Source organism: Mustela nigripes, chromosome 14 (assembly GCF_022355385.1).
Source record: "Mustela nigripes isolate SB6536 chromosome 14, MUSNIG.SB6536, whole genome shotgun sequence".
In the NCBI taxonomy this organism is placed as follows: Eukaryota; Metazoa; Chordata; class Mammalia; order Carnivora; family Mustelidae; genus Mustela; species Mustela nigripes.
In genome coordinates, this window is record NC_081570.1 from 56116593 (window position 1) to 56135961 (window position 19369).

A 19369-nucleotide genomic window follows, 5' to 3' on the forward strand; every position below is an offset into this window, starting at 1 on the left:
GTTAGAAAATACATAAAGAAAAAATTTTCTATTTTATTCATCATTTTCTCTCCCTATTTGGAATAATAAAAGGCACATAGTAGTTGCTAAATAAATTTTTTGAATGAATACGATTGCCTTATACTTCTTTTACACCATTATCTTCTAGTAGATACATGAACGTAAGAATGCAAGATATTCAAATATCAAGATATTTATTGAAAAATTGAATGATTGACGCAGTTTTGATAAGGGTTTAAAGCAAAGTGAAGATTTACTTACATGTACATATTTTAAAAACATATATATAAATAGATCAAAAGTAGAAAAAGAATACACAAAAGAGTGCAACATTTAGCATAGAGAATTCACTGAGTTTTCCAATACTCTTCACATTCTTTTACTTAGAAAAAAGAATACCCTAAACAACTAGTACTTTAGCTAATATTCATAAGTACATGTACAGATAATTTTTTTAAAAAACAGAATTACAGCTTAATCTTGACATATCAGTTTTCAAAATTCAAGTAAGTAAAGTTTTAGCACACATAATAGTTTTTACAGGTGCTGTATTAAAAAAAAGATTTCTTGTTAAAGTATCTGGTACCACCTTTGTTATCTGTTCTCAGTTGATACCTATTAGCTTCTTAGCAGTCTTACACTGATAAAAAATTACTTTGGTACCTCTTTACATATTTTTCTTAGAAAAATCCATTAATAAATAGACTTCTATTTTAGAAGCTAGATTCTTAGATATGGCCTCATTTACCAAAGTTCTACAGATATTACATTGTAATTTTTAATTCAGTTAGTATCTTAGACTACGAAACTTTGTTTTTTTTAAAATTAACATTGGTTGTTTGATTGTAGGTTTGTCACCAAAAAGGACTGCTTCACTCTCCGTGGATGGAAATCTTTTCTGATATATCAAGGGATATTCCTTCTGAAACTTAAAAACGAGGTGAGAAATTAGAGGGTATTTTACATTTATTATCCTAGCTGAAGCCAGTGTTCAACATAAGAATTCAGTGCCTTTCTCAAACATGTATTTCAGAAGTGAGTATCCTTTCAATTTATCCTTGCCTTTCCCTTTGCTTTCTCATATATGAAAGGTATAATGTAAGATTTCTTAGATCCAAGTTAGCATTAATATTCTAGGATTCTCTTCTAATGTATTCTCCTCCTAAATTCCAGATCTTCTTTCTTTCCATTTGTAACACCTGTGAAGGTCATAGTGATTTAGTATATTTCATATTTGAGTATCTCAGACCTGGAATTAAACTTGTCAGAATCATGTTGTTACTGGATTTTGATGGAGATTTAAAATTCTAAATGGTAATAATGAGTCAGTAAAAGTTATATATTATAATAAAAATATTTTAATTATTTTCTCAGGCTAATCTAAACTATAAGGAAGAGTATCTGTTATTATTATTATTATTTTTGTTATTCAAATTTCAGGATAAAGAGTAAAGCCAGGCAAATAGGGTATATAAATAGCCTAAATATATAATGTCTAAAATCTAAAACATTAGAATGAGAAATTAGATTCTTAATTTTATTAAATAACAATCAGCAACAGCATAATGAAAAATATTATGATTGAGAACTTGTTCATTCTCTTACCTGTTTTAGTTTTTTCCTTTTCTCTTTTAGAGGCAAACTCTTGTTTTTAATAATATTCTCTAAAAGTTCTGTAATTGCAGCTTGTGAGGTAGATACTTTTTGTTCATCAAACTCCTGAGCACTAATCTGCTTACAATATGAGTACGTTGGCAAAGGAACAATCAGTCCATCTCCAGGATTTTTAATCTGTCGTGGACAAAATGGTATAGTCCAAGTCTATTCTGTTCATGTTCCTATTTGCTAAGGGTTCTTTAGATGAGACTTAGTATCTACTAATTTGCTATCAAACATTTAATACTTAAAGAAAACTGTATTATGCAGTAGAGTAGTGATAAATCCCGGAATATAAATCCCAGACCCACAATCTACTAGCTTTGTAGCATTGAGCAAGTTATTCTACTTCACTTGCTCTGTTTCCTTATCTGTAAAATGGGAATTACAAAAGTTAATGTATATAAAGTGCTCAGCACAGAATAAGTATTAAAGCCATCCATTATCATTATTGCCATTAACCATGAATTTTATTAACTACAAAACAAAACAAAAATGCTTTAATTCATTTTAAAACATTACTCTTCTGACATAGTATTAATATTCATCTACTGTTTTTGAGGTGTAAGAGCATGAACAGATACCGTATCATCTGCTGATAACAGAAGGAAATTGTGAAGGATAATTATAAGCCAGGGCTTATATATGGGAAGAAACATAGTATGAAATATAGGTGCTCGGCAGCCAAAAATTGAATATAACAGACATCTGGTTTTTGGTTACTCAGCATTCCTTCTCTCCTTTTAATAGTTGCTTCCCATTCCAGGTCCAGTATCCTCATCCCCCCACCCCGCCCAATTTTTTAAACATTTATTTATTTATTTGAGAAAGAGAGAGAGTGCGAGAAGCAGAGGGAATGGGACTAGCAGACTTTGCACTGATGGTGGAGGCTGATGTGGGGGTTCGATCTCACGACCCTAGATCATGACCTGAGTCAAAATTAAGAGGCAGATGCTTAACTGAGCCACCCAGGTGTCCCTGCCCTCACTTTTTGAAGAGCAGATTCTCCTCTAATCATCTAGAGCCAGAGTATGGCCCTGTCTCCAATGCACTTACCCTGAACCACCTAAAGGTTGTGTTTTAGCCTAGACTGTCCAGAGGCATGTAGTAGTTGCCTTGTGAAGAACTTTTCAAATTGGTAGGTAAAGTGGTAGTTCTTTTTCCTTTTGGGTTAAAAATGCAAGTCTGTGACTTAAGAGCTTTAATCAGCCATATGCCCCCTATCATGTGAAGGAGCCATTTGTTAAATATAGGACCAAAATGGAAATAAGAGATGAAGAGATGGAAACAGTTTTATTGCTATTTGAGTCCCCAGATTCTGTTATATTCCTGACTTTTAGAGGTTATTTATGTGAGCTAATAAAGACTTCCTTTTTAATTAGGCTAGTTTGAGATGAGTTTGCCACTTGGAGCTGACTAATGCAGAGAATTTTAAGATTTACAATACATACATAGCCCTTTTTTAAGTAGTCAAGATGTTTATCCACTGCAGTCTGTAAGTAAGAGGGTACTTGAAGAATTTCCTGGTGATGATCCATTAAGAAAGAAACTAATCTTGCAGCAAGAAGCTCATCAAGATCCACTTCTTCAGCACAGCATAGCACACACCGAGAAAAAGTATGTATCATCTAGAAACATATTAAAAGAAGTGAATGTAAAAACCTAAGCTTTCATATAAATAAGAGTATCAGGAATTTCTGGGTATCATGCTAAAGTACTGAGATAAAGTGATAAGCAGACTTCAGCTTAAAAATGAGAACAATTAATTACATTAGAAAGGTAAGAATATTCTTTTTAAAGTACTTTTTAAGTATTTCTTTAATATAATTCCAAAGGATTATAAAGGGCTTAGCTTTTTCTTTAATTTTGTCACAATTTTATTGGTAAATACCATTGGTTCCATTAGTAACATATGGATATGTCACTTAAAGAATGTCAAAGAACAATGACTTATTAACCCCATAAAACACAAACTAGGAGAATACATACCATGTAAAGATTAGTGATAATGAGGTTGGTACCATTTAGCTTTTGAAATTCTGGAAAATAGCTTTTAATCTTTTTTCTGTCAGTTTTTAAAGACAATACATACATTTTTCAATTCTATCATAAGGAGTCTTCAAATCCTGGGATAAATTTTGTGTTTCAAAAGTTATTTACTCTCATTCATATCCATATTATCCACTAAGTATAAGACACTCAAACCCATATCTCATTCTAAAATAGTCATTAGAATTCTAAGTATTTAGCATATAATAGATGAGGAACACATTTACTGAACTGAAATATTTTTGGTTTTATTCCTACATGTCAGACATGTTTTCCTCTCCTTCCACAACTGAGTCCTCAGCTTTTTATTTATCCTTCCTAGCTTTGTAGAGCTCATTTATTCTCAAAGCTCCAACTACTACTTCTCTCCAAATAATCTGCCTTCTGACCTAATCTTTCTTCACCAAGCTCACATTTCTAATAGTCTGTTGGATAAATTTCACTTGGATGTCCTATAAACTCAAACTCAAAAAGTATAAAATTGAAATTATTTTCTTTCTACTCATGTCTCTGAAAATATATTCCTCTATAAACTTCCCTATGCCTTTTAATGGTGTCACAATTACTCAAGAATAATTCTTCCTTTTTAGATTGGGTCTATCATTGCTAAAGAACTGTCCTTAATGAGTGGAAGAATAGAGCTCAGCTCCAGATTCCTTGCTATAAGAAAATCACTGGAAGCTGCACTGAGGAAGTGGTAGCTCTTGAAAAGAGAGTGAGTGAGAGAGATTAGATACTATTTTAAGAGTTCATTTTCAATCAATATCTGGATAAAGTGCTTCCACCCTCATCCTCTTATGGAGTCTGAGACTGCTTCGTAATAGTTTGTCCCAATTTCTTGCCCACAGTGAAATGCTATCGTAATTCACATATTTCGTCAAATACAACTTTCCCATTACCACAAGATTTCTATTAATTCTCTCATTTACAAAGTTATAGTGCCCTTATGCTTTTAACCATGCTTATATCTTCTCTTTCTTCCTCACCAAACAGAATTTGTACAAGGCAATGGAATTTGGTCTGATAATCCAAGTCTATCAATATGATGTGTTAGGAGTGAAGAGGCAAAGTGCTCAGACAAGATAAAGATCAGGATATGAAAGTTTAGCATACTGGACACAAAAGATTAATGCAACAACATTCTGCTACTAAGAAAGATACTTTTAAGAGCCTTTCTATCCTAAAAATCTAGGATTTTGAGACCACAATATCACTCAAGTAGAACTTTTGGGTGATTTGCTTTTCTTTTTTTATGAACCATGGCTTATTCTTTCCTTAAGAAATCAACTTACCAGTGATCTTGTACCCATTGCATCATGAAGTTGGGGCATATCAACATTTTGACTCATTCGGGAAATCATGCGCATTAAAAGTTGAAGCTTTCTACGATTTGGTGGGGGAAGTAACAAACAACATAACTGTAGTGCATCGATGGCAACCCTCTCTAAATGAGGTTGCAGGAAACCTAGAAGGCAAAATTACAACCCACCCCCCAAAAAATCATCAATGACACTAAATTGCTTTCACATCATGAGCATACACAATTACATGAAGAATACAGTTATATAAATACTAAAACAATATTTTAGTAATAATTTCTTTTAACTATCCCTAGAAATTTCCACATTGCTCAAAAGCTCATTACTTTCTTAATAACCTATTTGAGTATTAACATCCTTTACCAACTACAAATAAAGTGACTCAGAATAAGTTAAAATGAGGTAAAAGAAAATAAGTGCTTTAGGTAAGTAGAATAAATCTTGGTTATGCCATGACAAAGTCTTTTGCAATAAAAACATTTCCTTTTGGAGGAAAAATATAAAGCAGTTTCAGATAAGAAAAGACAGGTAAACAAAACACAGTTAGTAAACAATAAAAGTTAATATTACATGCATTGAAAGCATCAACCTTACTTTGTGTGCCAGTCAACACAGAAGAAGCTGGAGGTAAAGAATTTCCTGAAAGTTCTATCGTACTTTTGCAGAGTCTTTTATTGATTGTTGTACTAGACTCCCCGAGTTCACTTTCCATAGCTGTTTGTACACTTGTGCTGCCTTGTCCGAGATTTGGTTTCATGATAATTTCAGCCACTGGCATATTGATATAACTATTCCTTCTTCTACTAGTTTTTAAAAGTAAACTCTGAGATCTACAAAGCTGTTTTGACTTGCATTTCCCATTACATAACTCCTCTTGGTCTTGAACAGTCAAAGTAGAGGTTCTCTTAAAACCAACACAGAGTGGCTTTTGATTACTCTCCTCTGAATGAAGATTCATTAGGGATTCCTGTTTGCTCTTAGATTCTAAAAACTGCTTATTATTTTGTCCTTCTATATTCAGAACAGATTGATGGAAGGCATTGAAGACCTCTTTACTTGCACTCCCTGGTAGGTCTATAATTCCTTCTAAAGAATAGCACCTTGGTTTGATGTTAGAGGATAGAACATGCATATTACTTAAGCCTATTAAATTATGACAACTTCCTCCCATTATGTCATTAGCACTGGCTCTTCTATTTTTAAAATTAACTAGCTGCATTTTCTTAGCACATTTTTCTTGAAATCCTTGATCACTTATCTGCAGTCTCTTAGTAGTATCTGATTCTTCTTTGTTTTTGTCTTTATGAAGCAGACTGAGAAGAAGACACTCAGTTGATTTGAAGGAATTCAAATTGTTTAAGCGAAGGATTTTTGAAGGCTGTGGATCATCTTGGATTTTATGTATCCCACTGGGTCTATCTGAAACTGTGACGTAGCCACAAACAACTACCAGGAAATGAAACAAAAATTAAAATGCAACTGTGTGACAGTGGGCAAAAATAAAACAAAAACAATAGTAAAGTTAAAAAAAAAAAGCATCACTATAGTATATATTGTTAGTATAGTACAAATAGCAGTTGCTTAATTCAGAAGCCACTTAAATAGGACACATGCAACATTCAGTTACAAAGTGCAAGACTAGAGGTTTTCCAACTTGTGACATAAATAACTTTAAAGTTTATTTCTACAGTCTAAATTATAATTGAGTCAAATACATAAAAAAAACTGGTTTCAGTCTATAAATATTAGAAAGCTCTTAATTATAAGACAACTATAGTATAATAAAGACTTAAATATTTGGTCTTTGTCTCTACTACCTGGTGTAGTGCTTCTAAGAGGCTTGGAATTTTCAGAGAGACAGGAGTCTTTGTTACTCATAATGCACCTGTTTGAGTACATCTGAGTTTATGCTAATGAGGTGACTTAGGACTGGACTAGAGAAGGTTGGAATTTTCAGCCTACCTCAGACCTCAGACCTCCTTGAGGAGAGGGGGATGTGAGTTGAAGACTGATTGACAAATTGACAATTTGACAGATTGACAAATCATTGGTCAATCACCAATGACCAATGATTTAATCAATCATGATTTAATCAGTCATGCCTATGTAATTAAACCTCAATTAAAACTCTGAGGTAACAAGATTAGGGAACTTTATGGGTGGTTGAGCATATGAACCTGGTTGGGAGGATGGCATTCTTAGAGAGGGCATGAAAGATCTGCACAGCCCTTACTTCCATATCTTGCCCTATGTACTTACACTTTCATATGACTGTTCTTGACTTGTATCCTTTAAAAAACTGGTACTGATTAAATAAAGCAGTTTCCAGAGTTCTGAGTTAAAATCAATCATTAAATCCAAGAAAGGTTATGGGAACCCCCAAACTGATAGTTGGGCAGAAGTGTCAGTAAGCCCGAGGATCTCATTTATAGACAACTGAATGGAAGGCAGTCTTGCGGAGGTGAGCACTTAATTGGTGTTTACATTAACTCTATGGTTAATATCAGGATTAAAGGATTTTGTGCCTACCTTGTGGGGTCTAGTCTAATTTTGGGTAGTCAGTGTCAGAAATGAGTTGTAGGGCACCAAACTGATGTGGAGAACTGGTGTTGGAATGACATATTTAAATTATTGGAAAACAACATAACAGGAACCAGAGTATTCCCAAATTTTAAAATAATTCATAGCTTGCCACCTTTATATTTACCTGCACTTTTTTTTTTTTTTTACCTACATCTTTTAAATTATGGAAGACTTGAAAATGTTAATGAAATACATTTGAATAATAAGTAAAAATCCATACATACCCAAAATGCTTACAAATAATTCATAATATTCAAACGTAATCAGAGGTTCAGGGAGCTCTAGAAAATAATCTGCTATTGTTCTGAATACATCTCGTTCAAATCCAACATAAGTTGGATTATTCATATCATTACTTCTTGGCCCTAAGACACAGGAGGCAAAAAAAAATTGGTAAAATTTATTTATTTCAAATAAAAATTTTAAATTTTAAAATATATAAAACCTGTATTTCATGAAGGAGCTAAGTTTAACAACTTCTGTCACAATTCAAAAATCTGAAGAGTTGTGCACATCTCATTCTTATTGTTTTCATTAGAAATCACTACAAGCAACTACTAGCATTTTGTTTTAATATTTATATACTTGAAAATTGCCTAGAGGGCAAAATTTGAAATACATTTTATTTTATTTTTAAAGATTTTATTTATTTATTTGACAGAGAGAGAGATATCACAAGTAGGCAGAGAGGCTGGCAGAGGGAGAGGAGAAGCAGGCTTCCCGCTGAGCAGAGAGCCTGATGTGGGGCTTGATCCCAGGACCCTGTGACCATGACCTGAGCCGAAGGCAGAGGCTTAACCCACTGAGCTACCCAGGTGTCCCAAAATATATTTTAAAATATTAAGGTTATTTAATGAGATTTTATTGCAATTCATTTTATAAAACAAAGAATATTTAGGTTATACAAATAATCCTTCTAAATTCTCTTTTGTAAATTTACATTTTCATGAACAAATTTTGCCTAACACAAAGCATGCCCTTAATGAATTTAAACAATATCTTTACATTGCCATTTCATTAGCTTAACGTTCTTAAAAGAATCATTCCTGTTCATTAGTATTTTACTCAGAAATAAAATCTGATCTCATGTTACAGATGAAAAAAGTGAAGCTCAGAGTAATTTGCCTAAAATGAAAAAGCCACTGGTGGCAAAGCTAGAATTAGAACTTAGAGCAGTGTAAGTAAGAGCTAGACCTGGCACCCTGAGGTCTAACAACTAAAGTAGGCTCTATGGATTATATAATCAGAATCATCCAATATGCCTATTAAAAATATAAGTTTCTCTGTACAGACCAGAATTTATGGAGGCAAAGCTAAGAATTACTGACTTAAAAATGTTTGCTTCTGGCTAATTTAGTAGTTTCCAAATGCTGGTCTGGGAATCTTCACTCTAAGAATCTTCTGAGGTATGCTGAATCAACTAAATGAAACCACCTAATGAATCAACCAAATCAGAATCTTTGGCTAGTTTCACTAGTTACTATAATCCGCAATGGGGTTTGAGAGTCACTCTTCTATCTATTCTTTTTTTTTTTTTTTTTTAAGATTTTATTATTTGATAGCACAAGCAGGGGGAGTGGCAGGCAGAGGGAGAAGCAGGCTCCCTGAGGAGCAGGGAGCTCAATGTGGGGCTCGATCCAGGATTATGACCTGAGCCCAGGGCAGAAGGTAGATGCTTAACTGACTGAGCCACCGATGCTGTTCTTTCAAGTTATAATCTTTTTCTTCCCAAACCCAAATAATCTCTTACTTCTCTGTCTCCAAACTTTTGTATTGTCATACAAATGTGAGCACATGCACTAAAAAAGGATTAAAGAAAAAAATCACACATATTTAATAGCTTAAAGGCTAATATGGATTTACATAGAGCAAAATAAACATCTCCTTCAGGAGAATAAGAAATAGTCTCAATATGTAAAATACAAATTTTGATAATCATTACAACATTTTCTAAGACAAAATACTTTTACTAGAATTAAAATACAGAATTTATAGTTCGAGGATCCTAGTTTGCATGCATAGCTCTTTATATTATCAGTAGACTTTCAAAAGCCTTATTTTCTCTTCTGGAAAAAAAATGGGATAGTATGTTAATCACTGATTCTTGTATGTCATAGGATTACTATACGGATTAAATAATGACTACAAGTCTAAATACCACCTCTGGCTAGATATATTATTAATTTGGAATCTAGTAAATTATATCTTTGGTACCACTTAGGTATAACATAGACTGGTAAGAAAGAGAAGAAAAAAATATCCCTCAACATGAGATCTCAGAGAAATCCTGAAAGTGTAAGTATCTGGGTTGCTAACCATGAGCCAAGGTATGAGGCAGAAGGGCAGTTAGATGAGGGAAGGTAGAAAGAGAAACTAAAAAAATCAAGTTTATGATTAAGATCTTTATTTCAATTTGATAAAGAAAATATTTCTATCACTTACATTATTTATTTTATTGCTATTTATTCTGTTATTTTGTCATATTGACACCCAGTGGACAACAAGGGAATATATACCTATCTTGAACTTTATTAATAAAATACTCATTTCATAAGAATGAGAAAAATCCTTTTGTAAAAAAACTATCAAAATATAATTTAACTTAATTTGATGACTTAGAAGCACATATTTCTGCATATTTTAAAACTGATTTTTAAAGCAGTTAGGTCTTCTACTTGAAATATGGTCTCAAATTATAAAAATCAGTTATCAGTGATCATTATGGAAAAAAACATGCTTAAAAAAGTGGTTTGCTGCTTAGTGACAGATCATTTTTCCCCATAAATATAAAAGTCCCATTAATATATCTGATGGATACATTATATATATAATATGTATATATCTGATGACAAGCCTGTCATGAAGCACCCCAGTGTTGAAGTCTTGTACTAATGGCAAGGGGACTAAAGTAGATTTTATGAGACTATTTCTGATTGAACCTTTCCTGCTTGTAAGAGCTATATTACTTACAGGTTGTATATGATTCTAGAGGCCTCACTAAGACAACTAATGTATGTTATACCTAAAAATTCTGTAAGACCCACTAACCTATGATTTTATGATTTATGAAAACTGAGCCATACATGAGAAGATTGAATTATAAAACCACCATCTTCATAGAAAAAGTTAAGGACTCTATTCCACATGCAAGTATATGTAATAATTTCTACTAGATTGTCATTTAAGCATCAAGAGAAATTGGCATACTCTAAATTTATCAGGACTTCTATGAATTATTTGAAAAATCTCTTTAGTTCTTGTTAAATACTACAAATATAAAACACAAATATACATACATATTTTGCATGATTAACTTACAGTTTGCTAGGCACTTCATGGCAGATAAGACCCAATGAGGAAGGTCATCTATACAAAAATATATTTACACTATTTAGTAAATCACACAATTTTTATGATAGTATATTAATATTTTACACTTACTATATACATATAATTATACCCACACACATATATGCATGTATGTACATACATCTATATTACCAAGATTAAAAATTATTATGTGTTTAAGAAGACATAAAGCCAAAATAATATTTTAATACAAATTTAAAACTTACAGAGATCTTGAGTTTGATGCTTTCCATGATACATAAAACAATTAGTTATCCCCAAATTGAGGATACATTATTTTGGTGGGGATTCATAAATAAAAAAATGTTCATCCTTGTCCACTACTACCATGTTTTCTTTATCTTCATTTCCATTCTAATTATAGCTATACTATTTGAATATTACTGCCTTGAGTGAGATCTATGATTGAAATGAGCTATATTTGAATATTAGGGTGCTTTCACAGTGAGGCTTACTTAAGATCTTTCGTCACTAACTGAAATATGCTGCATAAAATCTTGTAGTTTTTGACACCAATACAAAAACCATACATACACTTGACTTGAAAAGTTTATGGTTATAAAGAAAAGTCTGAATAAGATAATATACTGTTAAGTATGTGATTTTAGGTAATGAAAGATGGGACTAGACCAAAGCCATATGCATAAGCAACATGATTCTTAAGTTTTTGCTTTTTGTTCCTACAATTTAAACCTTAAAGTTCTTGCCAACAGAAAGAAACTCAAGTAATGCATGCCACTTAACACTGCAGGCAGCAGTTGATTATAAAAAAATGAGTTAACACTTTGTGATTTATTGACAGATTTCTTGAAGTGTTAAGTTTTGTAATGCATCTGGCTTGAATTATATCCCTAATTTTTTCATCTTAGATCTAAAATCAATATATTATATCTATATATATAATACAAAGCTAGTAATTTTTAAAATATCAGCTTTGAGAGTTTGGGCTTATGTTATTGTGTGTTACCTCAGTTTTGCGTATATATCTCGACCTGTGTAAATTTATATGTAACTACTTATATAAGCTCCAAGAAGTCATGGACCATTTCTCTCTTGTTCATCACTAAATCTTAACATAATGCCTGGTACATTGTAGGCCCTCACTAAAATGTAGTTAATCAATAATTTTATTATATTTGCATACCTTTCAGATGTCTAGCCCTACCACTTAAAAAGAACATGCATAAGTACCACTTATGGGCTAAAATAATAGTATGAATAATATTCACTTAAAATGACTACTAAAGCACGTATGATAAAACAATAATCTCCCCTTGATGCTCTCTCAAAGTATTCTACTTTCTATATTTTTAGTCTCAATGCACCCCCACTATAGCTGCAACCTATGCTAACAAGATTCTAACTTCTTTTATTGATACCAACCTGATTTGTCTTGTAGTATAACTATTCCATGTTTACTTGTATTGGTCATGTTGTACATTACATATTGAGGAACTACTTGCTTTGGATTTATGAGTTCTTCTAGGGATGGCACACCTAAAATAGTTTGTAGGCTAAACAGAAGAAAGAAGACAAACTTCTTTTTCTCCATAAAATAAATGGAATAGGATATAAATATGAAAGAGTATTAATTGCAAAGTATTCAGAGTATTTCTTTTCTTAACTTACAAGGTTTATATTTAGTAGCCACTTTCAAATGTATTTTAGTAACCTTGAAATGATTCCAATATAAAACTCCAAACTATATGTATAACTTTGATTCAAAGAAAAAACAAATCATGCTGAAAACATTCTATTTCTACTATACTAGAACTATAGCAAGAGCATTTATTAAGAAACACATATAGGTTAAATTCTAAGCTTTTTTGCATTTGTATATCTTGATAAAAACGTCAAATTCACATTCTAAACACCTCTAGAACTTGGTTAGAGCTTAGTTTTAGCTTACTAGATCAGAGTAATATGTCTCCAAACTTCTTCAACATCTTCCTGGCTTATTTCTCTATTATAAACTGAGTTTTCTTGATCTCCATTGATTATTTCATGGTTCATTTCCTCTACATTTTCCTGGGGAAAAAAAATTACTTTGGTTTAATGTTATGCTCAAATTAAGGAAATATTGAAGTGACACAATTCCTAATATTTTATTGGTAGATAGTCCACAATGAAGCTATAAGGTATCACCTAAAGAAATAATGTTAACATATGGTAATAGAACTTTTGGTTTTGTAGCTGCTCCTACCACCCTCAGATCAATTTAAAACAAAACAGACTTAAATTATACAAATAGTGTTTCAAGTATGTCTCACTACAATATTTATTATTGTTCCTATGCCTTCTATTGTTCTACTGTAAAACAATTTACACACATTTTTGGAATTCAATGTAGATTAAGAGACTTCAGTATTGGCTTCAAATATTAAAGATTTATATACTTTTAATGATTTTTTAATTAAGTACATGGTAGTTATATTTAAACTAATAATTAGCAAAAGGGATGTTTTACCTGAGAGAAATGTAATCCAAGTTTTTTAGGCGTTCTACGAGATAAATTTCGTAATTTAAAAATGCTATCTTTATCTTTGGAAAAGTTTTCTATGCTGTTTTTTCTCAATTCTGGATGCTTTCGTGGAAGACTTTTAAGCGGAGAATTTGCAGGAAATCTGGTTTAAGAATAATATACAATAAGTAATATAAGATCAGAAACAAATTTTTAATGCCTGTTTATCTAAAGTAAAAATCACAAAAGAACTGAATTTATTTATATTACCAGGAATAAAGATTCTACATAAATCGATTTTCTCACTAAACCTTTAAACAATATCTTAATAGTTTCCTTCTCTCCTTACTATATAGTACATATTTAACTTTATATCGGCATAATTTAGAGGTATTATTGGGATCAATTCTGTTGAAGAAGAAAATAGTTGCATTTTTAAAATTTCTTTGACAAGCTATCTATAGTTTATACATATTTCTGACTTTTGTTGACTGTGCTTGTTCTAATTTCCAGATCTTGGTTTCTGTTACTGCTTTTGATTATAATGTTTCCCCCCTCCAGTGTAATAAAGAATATTTCAAAGATACAAAAGGTACAGAAAATAGTATAGATAACATGCATATATGTAATCTTCAACCAATGCAATTGTTAACATTTTACTAAAGACTTCATTATTATTTTTTTGTTAAATGAAAGAAATTCTTTGCTTATTCTATTTCTTTCTTTCTGAGGGAAGCCATTAACTTGCAGTTAGTGTTATTTCCTTCTTGTTCATGTTTATATTTTTAATAAATATTCATTAACAATATGTATGGTTTTGTTTTTTCATTCTATAGTATCTTACACATTAAATATATGCATAAGTTTATAGTGAACTCAGAAGTTCTTTTATATTCCACAGTCCTAAAATATTTTTTATGCTCCTTCATAAGAGTTTTATTTTCATATTTAGGTATTTAATCCATGTATAATTTATATCCCATTCCCATATACAGTTGACCTGTAAACATGGGTTCGAACACTTATACACAGGTTTTTTAAATCAATGAAGTACAGTATTACAGAAGTGTTCCCTTCCTTATGATTTTCTTAATAACATGTTCTTTTCTCTAGCTTACTTTATTGTAAAAATACAGTTTATAATACATGTAACATACAAAAATGTGTGTTAATTGATTACGTATGTTAATAATAAAGCTTCTGGTCAATAGTAGGCTATTAGCAAAGTTTTAAGGGAGTCAAAAGTTATATGTGGATTTTTGACTATGCAAGGAGTCAGTGTCTCTGATCCCTGCACTATTCAAGAACCAACTATATGTATGGGTTTTGCTTTTTCAGTACTTAATTGTTTTAATTTAATTTAAGACCAGATACCATATATGGCAATTCTCCCCTCCTTGTTCACTTCAAAACTGCCTTGAACTTTAGAATCTGCTTGTCACATTCTATGAAGGAATTATATAGGATTTTGAATGAATATGCACTGAATTTATCGATTTTGGGAAAAGTGACTCTTTTATTATACTAAGTCTTTTCATTCATCAACAGGATATCCTTCTCCACTTACTACTTTCTATACAACTTTATAATTTTCTCCAGTAAGGTCTTACATATTTTTGGTAAAGTATATTTATAAGTACTTTATAACCTTATTACCATTATAAAAGACTAGAGGCAGAGAGACTAGTTGAAGAATTACACAGAGTTCCAGGTAAGAGAGAAAAATGGTCTAACAAAAAAAACTGTTAGGGTGGAGAAAGAAGTGGACAGAGAACTACTGAAGCAGTATAACAGATATGGTTAATTAAATCATATTTAAAGGGGAGAGGAAAGGAAAAGAATCAAAGCAACTACAGGGAAAACAGTATCATTCATCTATGTATAGACATTAGAAGACAAAGTTCAGGTTAAGACATGATACTTATTTTTCTTTTTGTTGTATCTGAAATGCCTAATGGGCAAAAAATGGGTCTAAATCTCAGAAGATATATTTGGGTTGGAAATTTTAAAGTTAAAAGGAAAGTAGGTGAAGACATGGTAAGAAATTGTCCAGGGGGAGAGGTGAAGTAAAGATTAATCTAGGATCTTAAAAACCAGTAACAACTATAGAATGAATAATAGCAAAGGAGCTCCCAAAGGTGACTAAGCTATAGTTAGGAGAGGAAGCTATAGTTAGGATTTGTAGAATGTTCTACAAAATGAACTATTCACATGCTTGTTATTGCAATTCACTTGTACAACATAAATCATCTTTGATATGGAGGCAAAAATCAACTTCTAAGACATTTCACTTGAAAACTACTAATTTTGTAGAGAAACAAAGCATGGGTATTAGAATCCAAAGACTTAGTTGAATCATATATGAAACAGAACCCTGTATGCATGAGAAAAAACAATTGTGGTGGCCTGAGGGAGTCAGAAAGGCTCCACAGAGAAAGCTGCAGTACAAACAACAGGAGAACAAATGTATTTACTAATCTGACAAATATCTACCGTGTTTCAAGGTGGAAGAACATATATCATACATATGTAACAAGATTAAATAAAGCATAATCTCAGTTTCCTTATCTGTAAAAATGAACTAATATTTATCCTGCTTAAATAGTCTGGGGATTAAGTAAGAAAACATGTAAATCATAAAGCAAGGCTTCTGATACATGGTGAATCCTTAATAAATATCTCTTTAACCTATGGTAAGTTTCTTCTATTATTTACAGTTTGCTATTATTTATTTTATCACATATATTCTTTGATTATATAAGATTATATGTTACTCGAGGGCAAGGACCTGTGAGAATTTGTCTTATAATTCCTCAACTTATGAAACTAAAGGTTAACAATAATCTGTTCTTGAAATGTTCTAGCTTTCAGAATACGAAGAAGTGTTGTCTCACTCTTTTGTCCCAATACCTATTTTATTTTATATACTATTTAACATTTTACAAGTTTTAATTGTGCAGCAATTAACTTTAACTTCTAAGTACTTTTAATTGTACTGAGCAGTAAGTTTTATAAAAAAAATTTTCTTCTGACGAAGCTGAAATTTTAGTAAAAGCATTATAGAAATGGAGTTAACTTTTGTTAAGTAATTCAATTTTGTAGCTACTTGTCTGTTCAGTACCTGAATAGCTGACTGTTGTCATCAATATTTTCTGATCCCCATCTGCCTTTGATATCTTCAATTACATGATTCTTAAGAAATTTTCTCAGCAGTTGGAGAGTCTGTTGCCTTGTAACTTCAGGACCAAAATTGTTGTTATTTCTTAATAGGTCATAAAGCCAATCCACTGCTTCTTCTGCTGTAAAACAATTGCCATATTTTTTAAAGTGCTGCCTGTGTTTTCGTAGAGGCATTCCTGCTCGAAAAGATGTGGTAATTTCATTCCACTGCAGAAAGAAAATATATATTTTTTAAAATTAAACAACAAAATTAGATATCTTACTGAGTTGAAACAAAGACAAAGAAAATTATTTTATTCACAACGGATTATATCATAAACATTCATTAAGAATCATTCATTAAGAAATCATTTGTCTTATTTACTACAGAAAATATCAGATATTATATTGATTTCTCTTTATTCTAGTATTGTGGTAATACTTCTTTGTAATAGTTTTTGACTAAAAGCACTTCATGGTCTGATTGGCTTACTTAGGAAACCTGCAAATAATGAAGAACTGCAATGAACTTGCCTCTTAGTTTTTGATACAGAAAACACTTAGTCCTTTTTTCTAAATCTCAACTAATATTAGTAAAATGCTGGTAGCATTTGTGTCAGATACTACTTTACATTCATCACTTCATTTTCATTCTCAGAATTCTATTAGTAGGTACTATTGTTATTCCATTTTCATATAAGGAATATGAAACACAGAGAGATTTAATAATTGGACCAAAGTCACCCAGATAAATGATGAATCCAGGCATTCAAACCCAGGTTTGATTGACTCAAGAACCTGCATTCGTAACTCCTATGCTGGTCAAATAAAATTCATGGTAGGCAGTAGTTTTACTGGAAGATACCTTTAATGTTGAAGTACCTTATATATGTCTTACGTGAAGATTCCCATAGTGAACATAGAACAAGAGGGTAAATTAACTAAGCTTTAAGTCCACTGCATATTGAATAACAGTGATGCACCTAGGTTTTAAAAAGATACTCATATTTTCCAAATTGTCTTCAAATAACCCAAACTTTCAGGTTTGTGGTAGCTATACCACTGGAGTACCAAGGTGGTGGTGGTGGTGTAAAGTACACACATCACTCTTTAACTGAAAAATCCTGTATTAGAGTCCAAGAAATCTGATTCGTAACCCCCAACTATGCCACTACAAGCTATGTTATCATTTATCTAACCAATGCGGCCCCAACACCCACAACACAATAATTATTCTTTTCTTCCCACCACACCTCCCCATTTCATACATTTATTCAAGAAACGTATTGAGCTCTGACTTATCCATAGGATCTATAGATCACAACACACTTTCATATACGGTATCCTCTTGGGATATCCTTTAAGGGGTGTATACACTATTAGCCCGACTTTACCAGAGTGGAAACTGGGGCTAACGTAAGTTAAGCCACTCTTCTAATTTCACGTACCCAGTGGCACTGGACTCTGTTGGATTGAGAATTTAAATGCACAAAGACACTGTATCCGAGTACAAACCCAGTGACTACCAACAGTGGTTCCCGTTGGGTATCTTAACTGTTCTGGGCTTAGTTTGGAAATGGGCAGCTGTTACCTAATGCGATTACAATCGGTAGATCCTGCATTACATTCTACAGACCCAGCAAAACAAAGCTGTCACATTCGGGCTGTCTCCCTATTCTGACACTACAGGGTAACAGAACCCTTTCTCAGCTCTTCTTTAATCCTGATCGGGGTAGAGAATCAGACGTGGGGAGTGGCTAAAATCGGAATATTCTAGGACTTTCCAGAGCACGCCGACAACTGCAGGCACAGGAGTCGCCTAAAAAAGGCCAGTGTATGATGCGCAAACCCGGGGACGCGACCCTTTGGACTTAACGGCTCACAGCCCAGACCCTCAAAGAAGGGGGATAGGCGTGTCCCGCCAGGGTTTCGCGATGCCTAATTCCCCCCCAATCTCCTTTTCAGGGAACCAAGGGGCTCTGGGATCCATCTGTCCTCTCAAGACAAAAAACTACAAACGTTCTCGCGTAAAGGTGGTGGCGGCCGTCGCTGCGGCTGGCCAAAGTCTAGCCATTCCGGGCGGTCTTACCAGTTTGGTGGCCCGATAAGGCCCGGGAGGAACACTCCGACTCTCCATTCCGCCTGGCGGGCCCGGAGGTCTGTCAGCGGCCGGCGCAGTGCATGGCGGCGTAGGACGATACGGGAGCTCGGTGGCCCCGACGGCGGCGTGCCTATGCACAACGGCCGGCCGCGCCGCGGATTTGAATAGCGCAGAGGGCTGCGCTGATTGGCCGCGTCTCGAAGTCACGTGCGCGCCGTCCGGATCCGGCCGCAGTTGGCTAGCGCCGCCGCGTCGCGGCTCGGTGCCCGGGCGCGAGCCGCGGATGCTTGGCACCGTGTAGCCAGCGCGGGGGCCGGGCCCGTGGGACGGGCTCTGGGCTTCACTCGGCTGTCCTGGAGCTGCTTCTCCCTCTTGCGGTCGCAGGCGAGGCGGAGCCGTGTTTCCACACTCAGAACCGGTGAGGCCGTTTAGCCACAGACTGGATGGTTTGGAGTCCTGCCTTTGGCTTTAGGGAATTTGAAATTTGAAAAGAAGAAGAAAAACAAAACCCCAAGCGTTTTCTGCCTGGCCCTACAGAATCTCCAGCAGTGGTTGGCATGTAAAACAAAGCACCTCTGGGGCGTAGCTTTCACCTGACAAACCCCTTGGGCGTAGCTTTCACCTGACAAACCCTTGCTTTTGCTTCTGTAAAGCTTCCTGGGTGTAGGCTGC

The 19369-nt window shown here is 33.6% G+C and overlaps 1 protein-coding gene across 2 annotated transcripts; it reads right to left on the reverse strand.

Annotated features, from left to right (window-relative positions):
• Positions 1 to 177: 177 nt before the first annotated feature.
• Positions 178 to 18956, reverse strand: DEPDC1 (DEP domain containing 1). 2 transcript variants are annotated; one of them, XM_059375084.1, is made up of 12 exons: positions 18686 to 18956; positions 16559 to 16824; positions 13444 to 13600; positions 12886 to 13004; positions 12360 to 12490; positions 10926 to 10973; positions 7832 to 7972; positions 5619 to 6470; positions 4998 to 5170; positions 3108 to 3284; positions 1606 to 1791; positions 178 to 928 (listed from the first exon to the last, which is right to left on the reverse strand). In XM_059375084.1, exons 1-12 carry the CDS (start codon positions 18731 to 18733, stop codon positions 788 to 790), a joined length of 2439 nt encoding a protein of 812 aa, XP_059231067.1. In that variant the 5' UTR covers positions 18734 to 18956; the 3' UTR covers positions 178 to 787. The 2 variants fall into 2 exon arrangements, with proteins under 2 accessions (XP_059231067.1, XP_059231068.1); XM_059375085.1 differs by lacking the exon at positions 5619 to 6470.
• Positions 18957 to 19369: the final 413 nt, after the last annotated feature.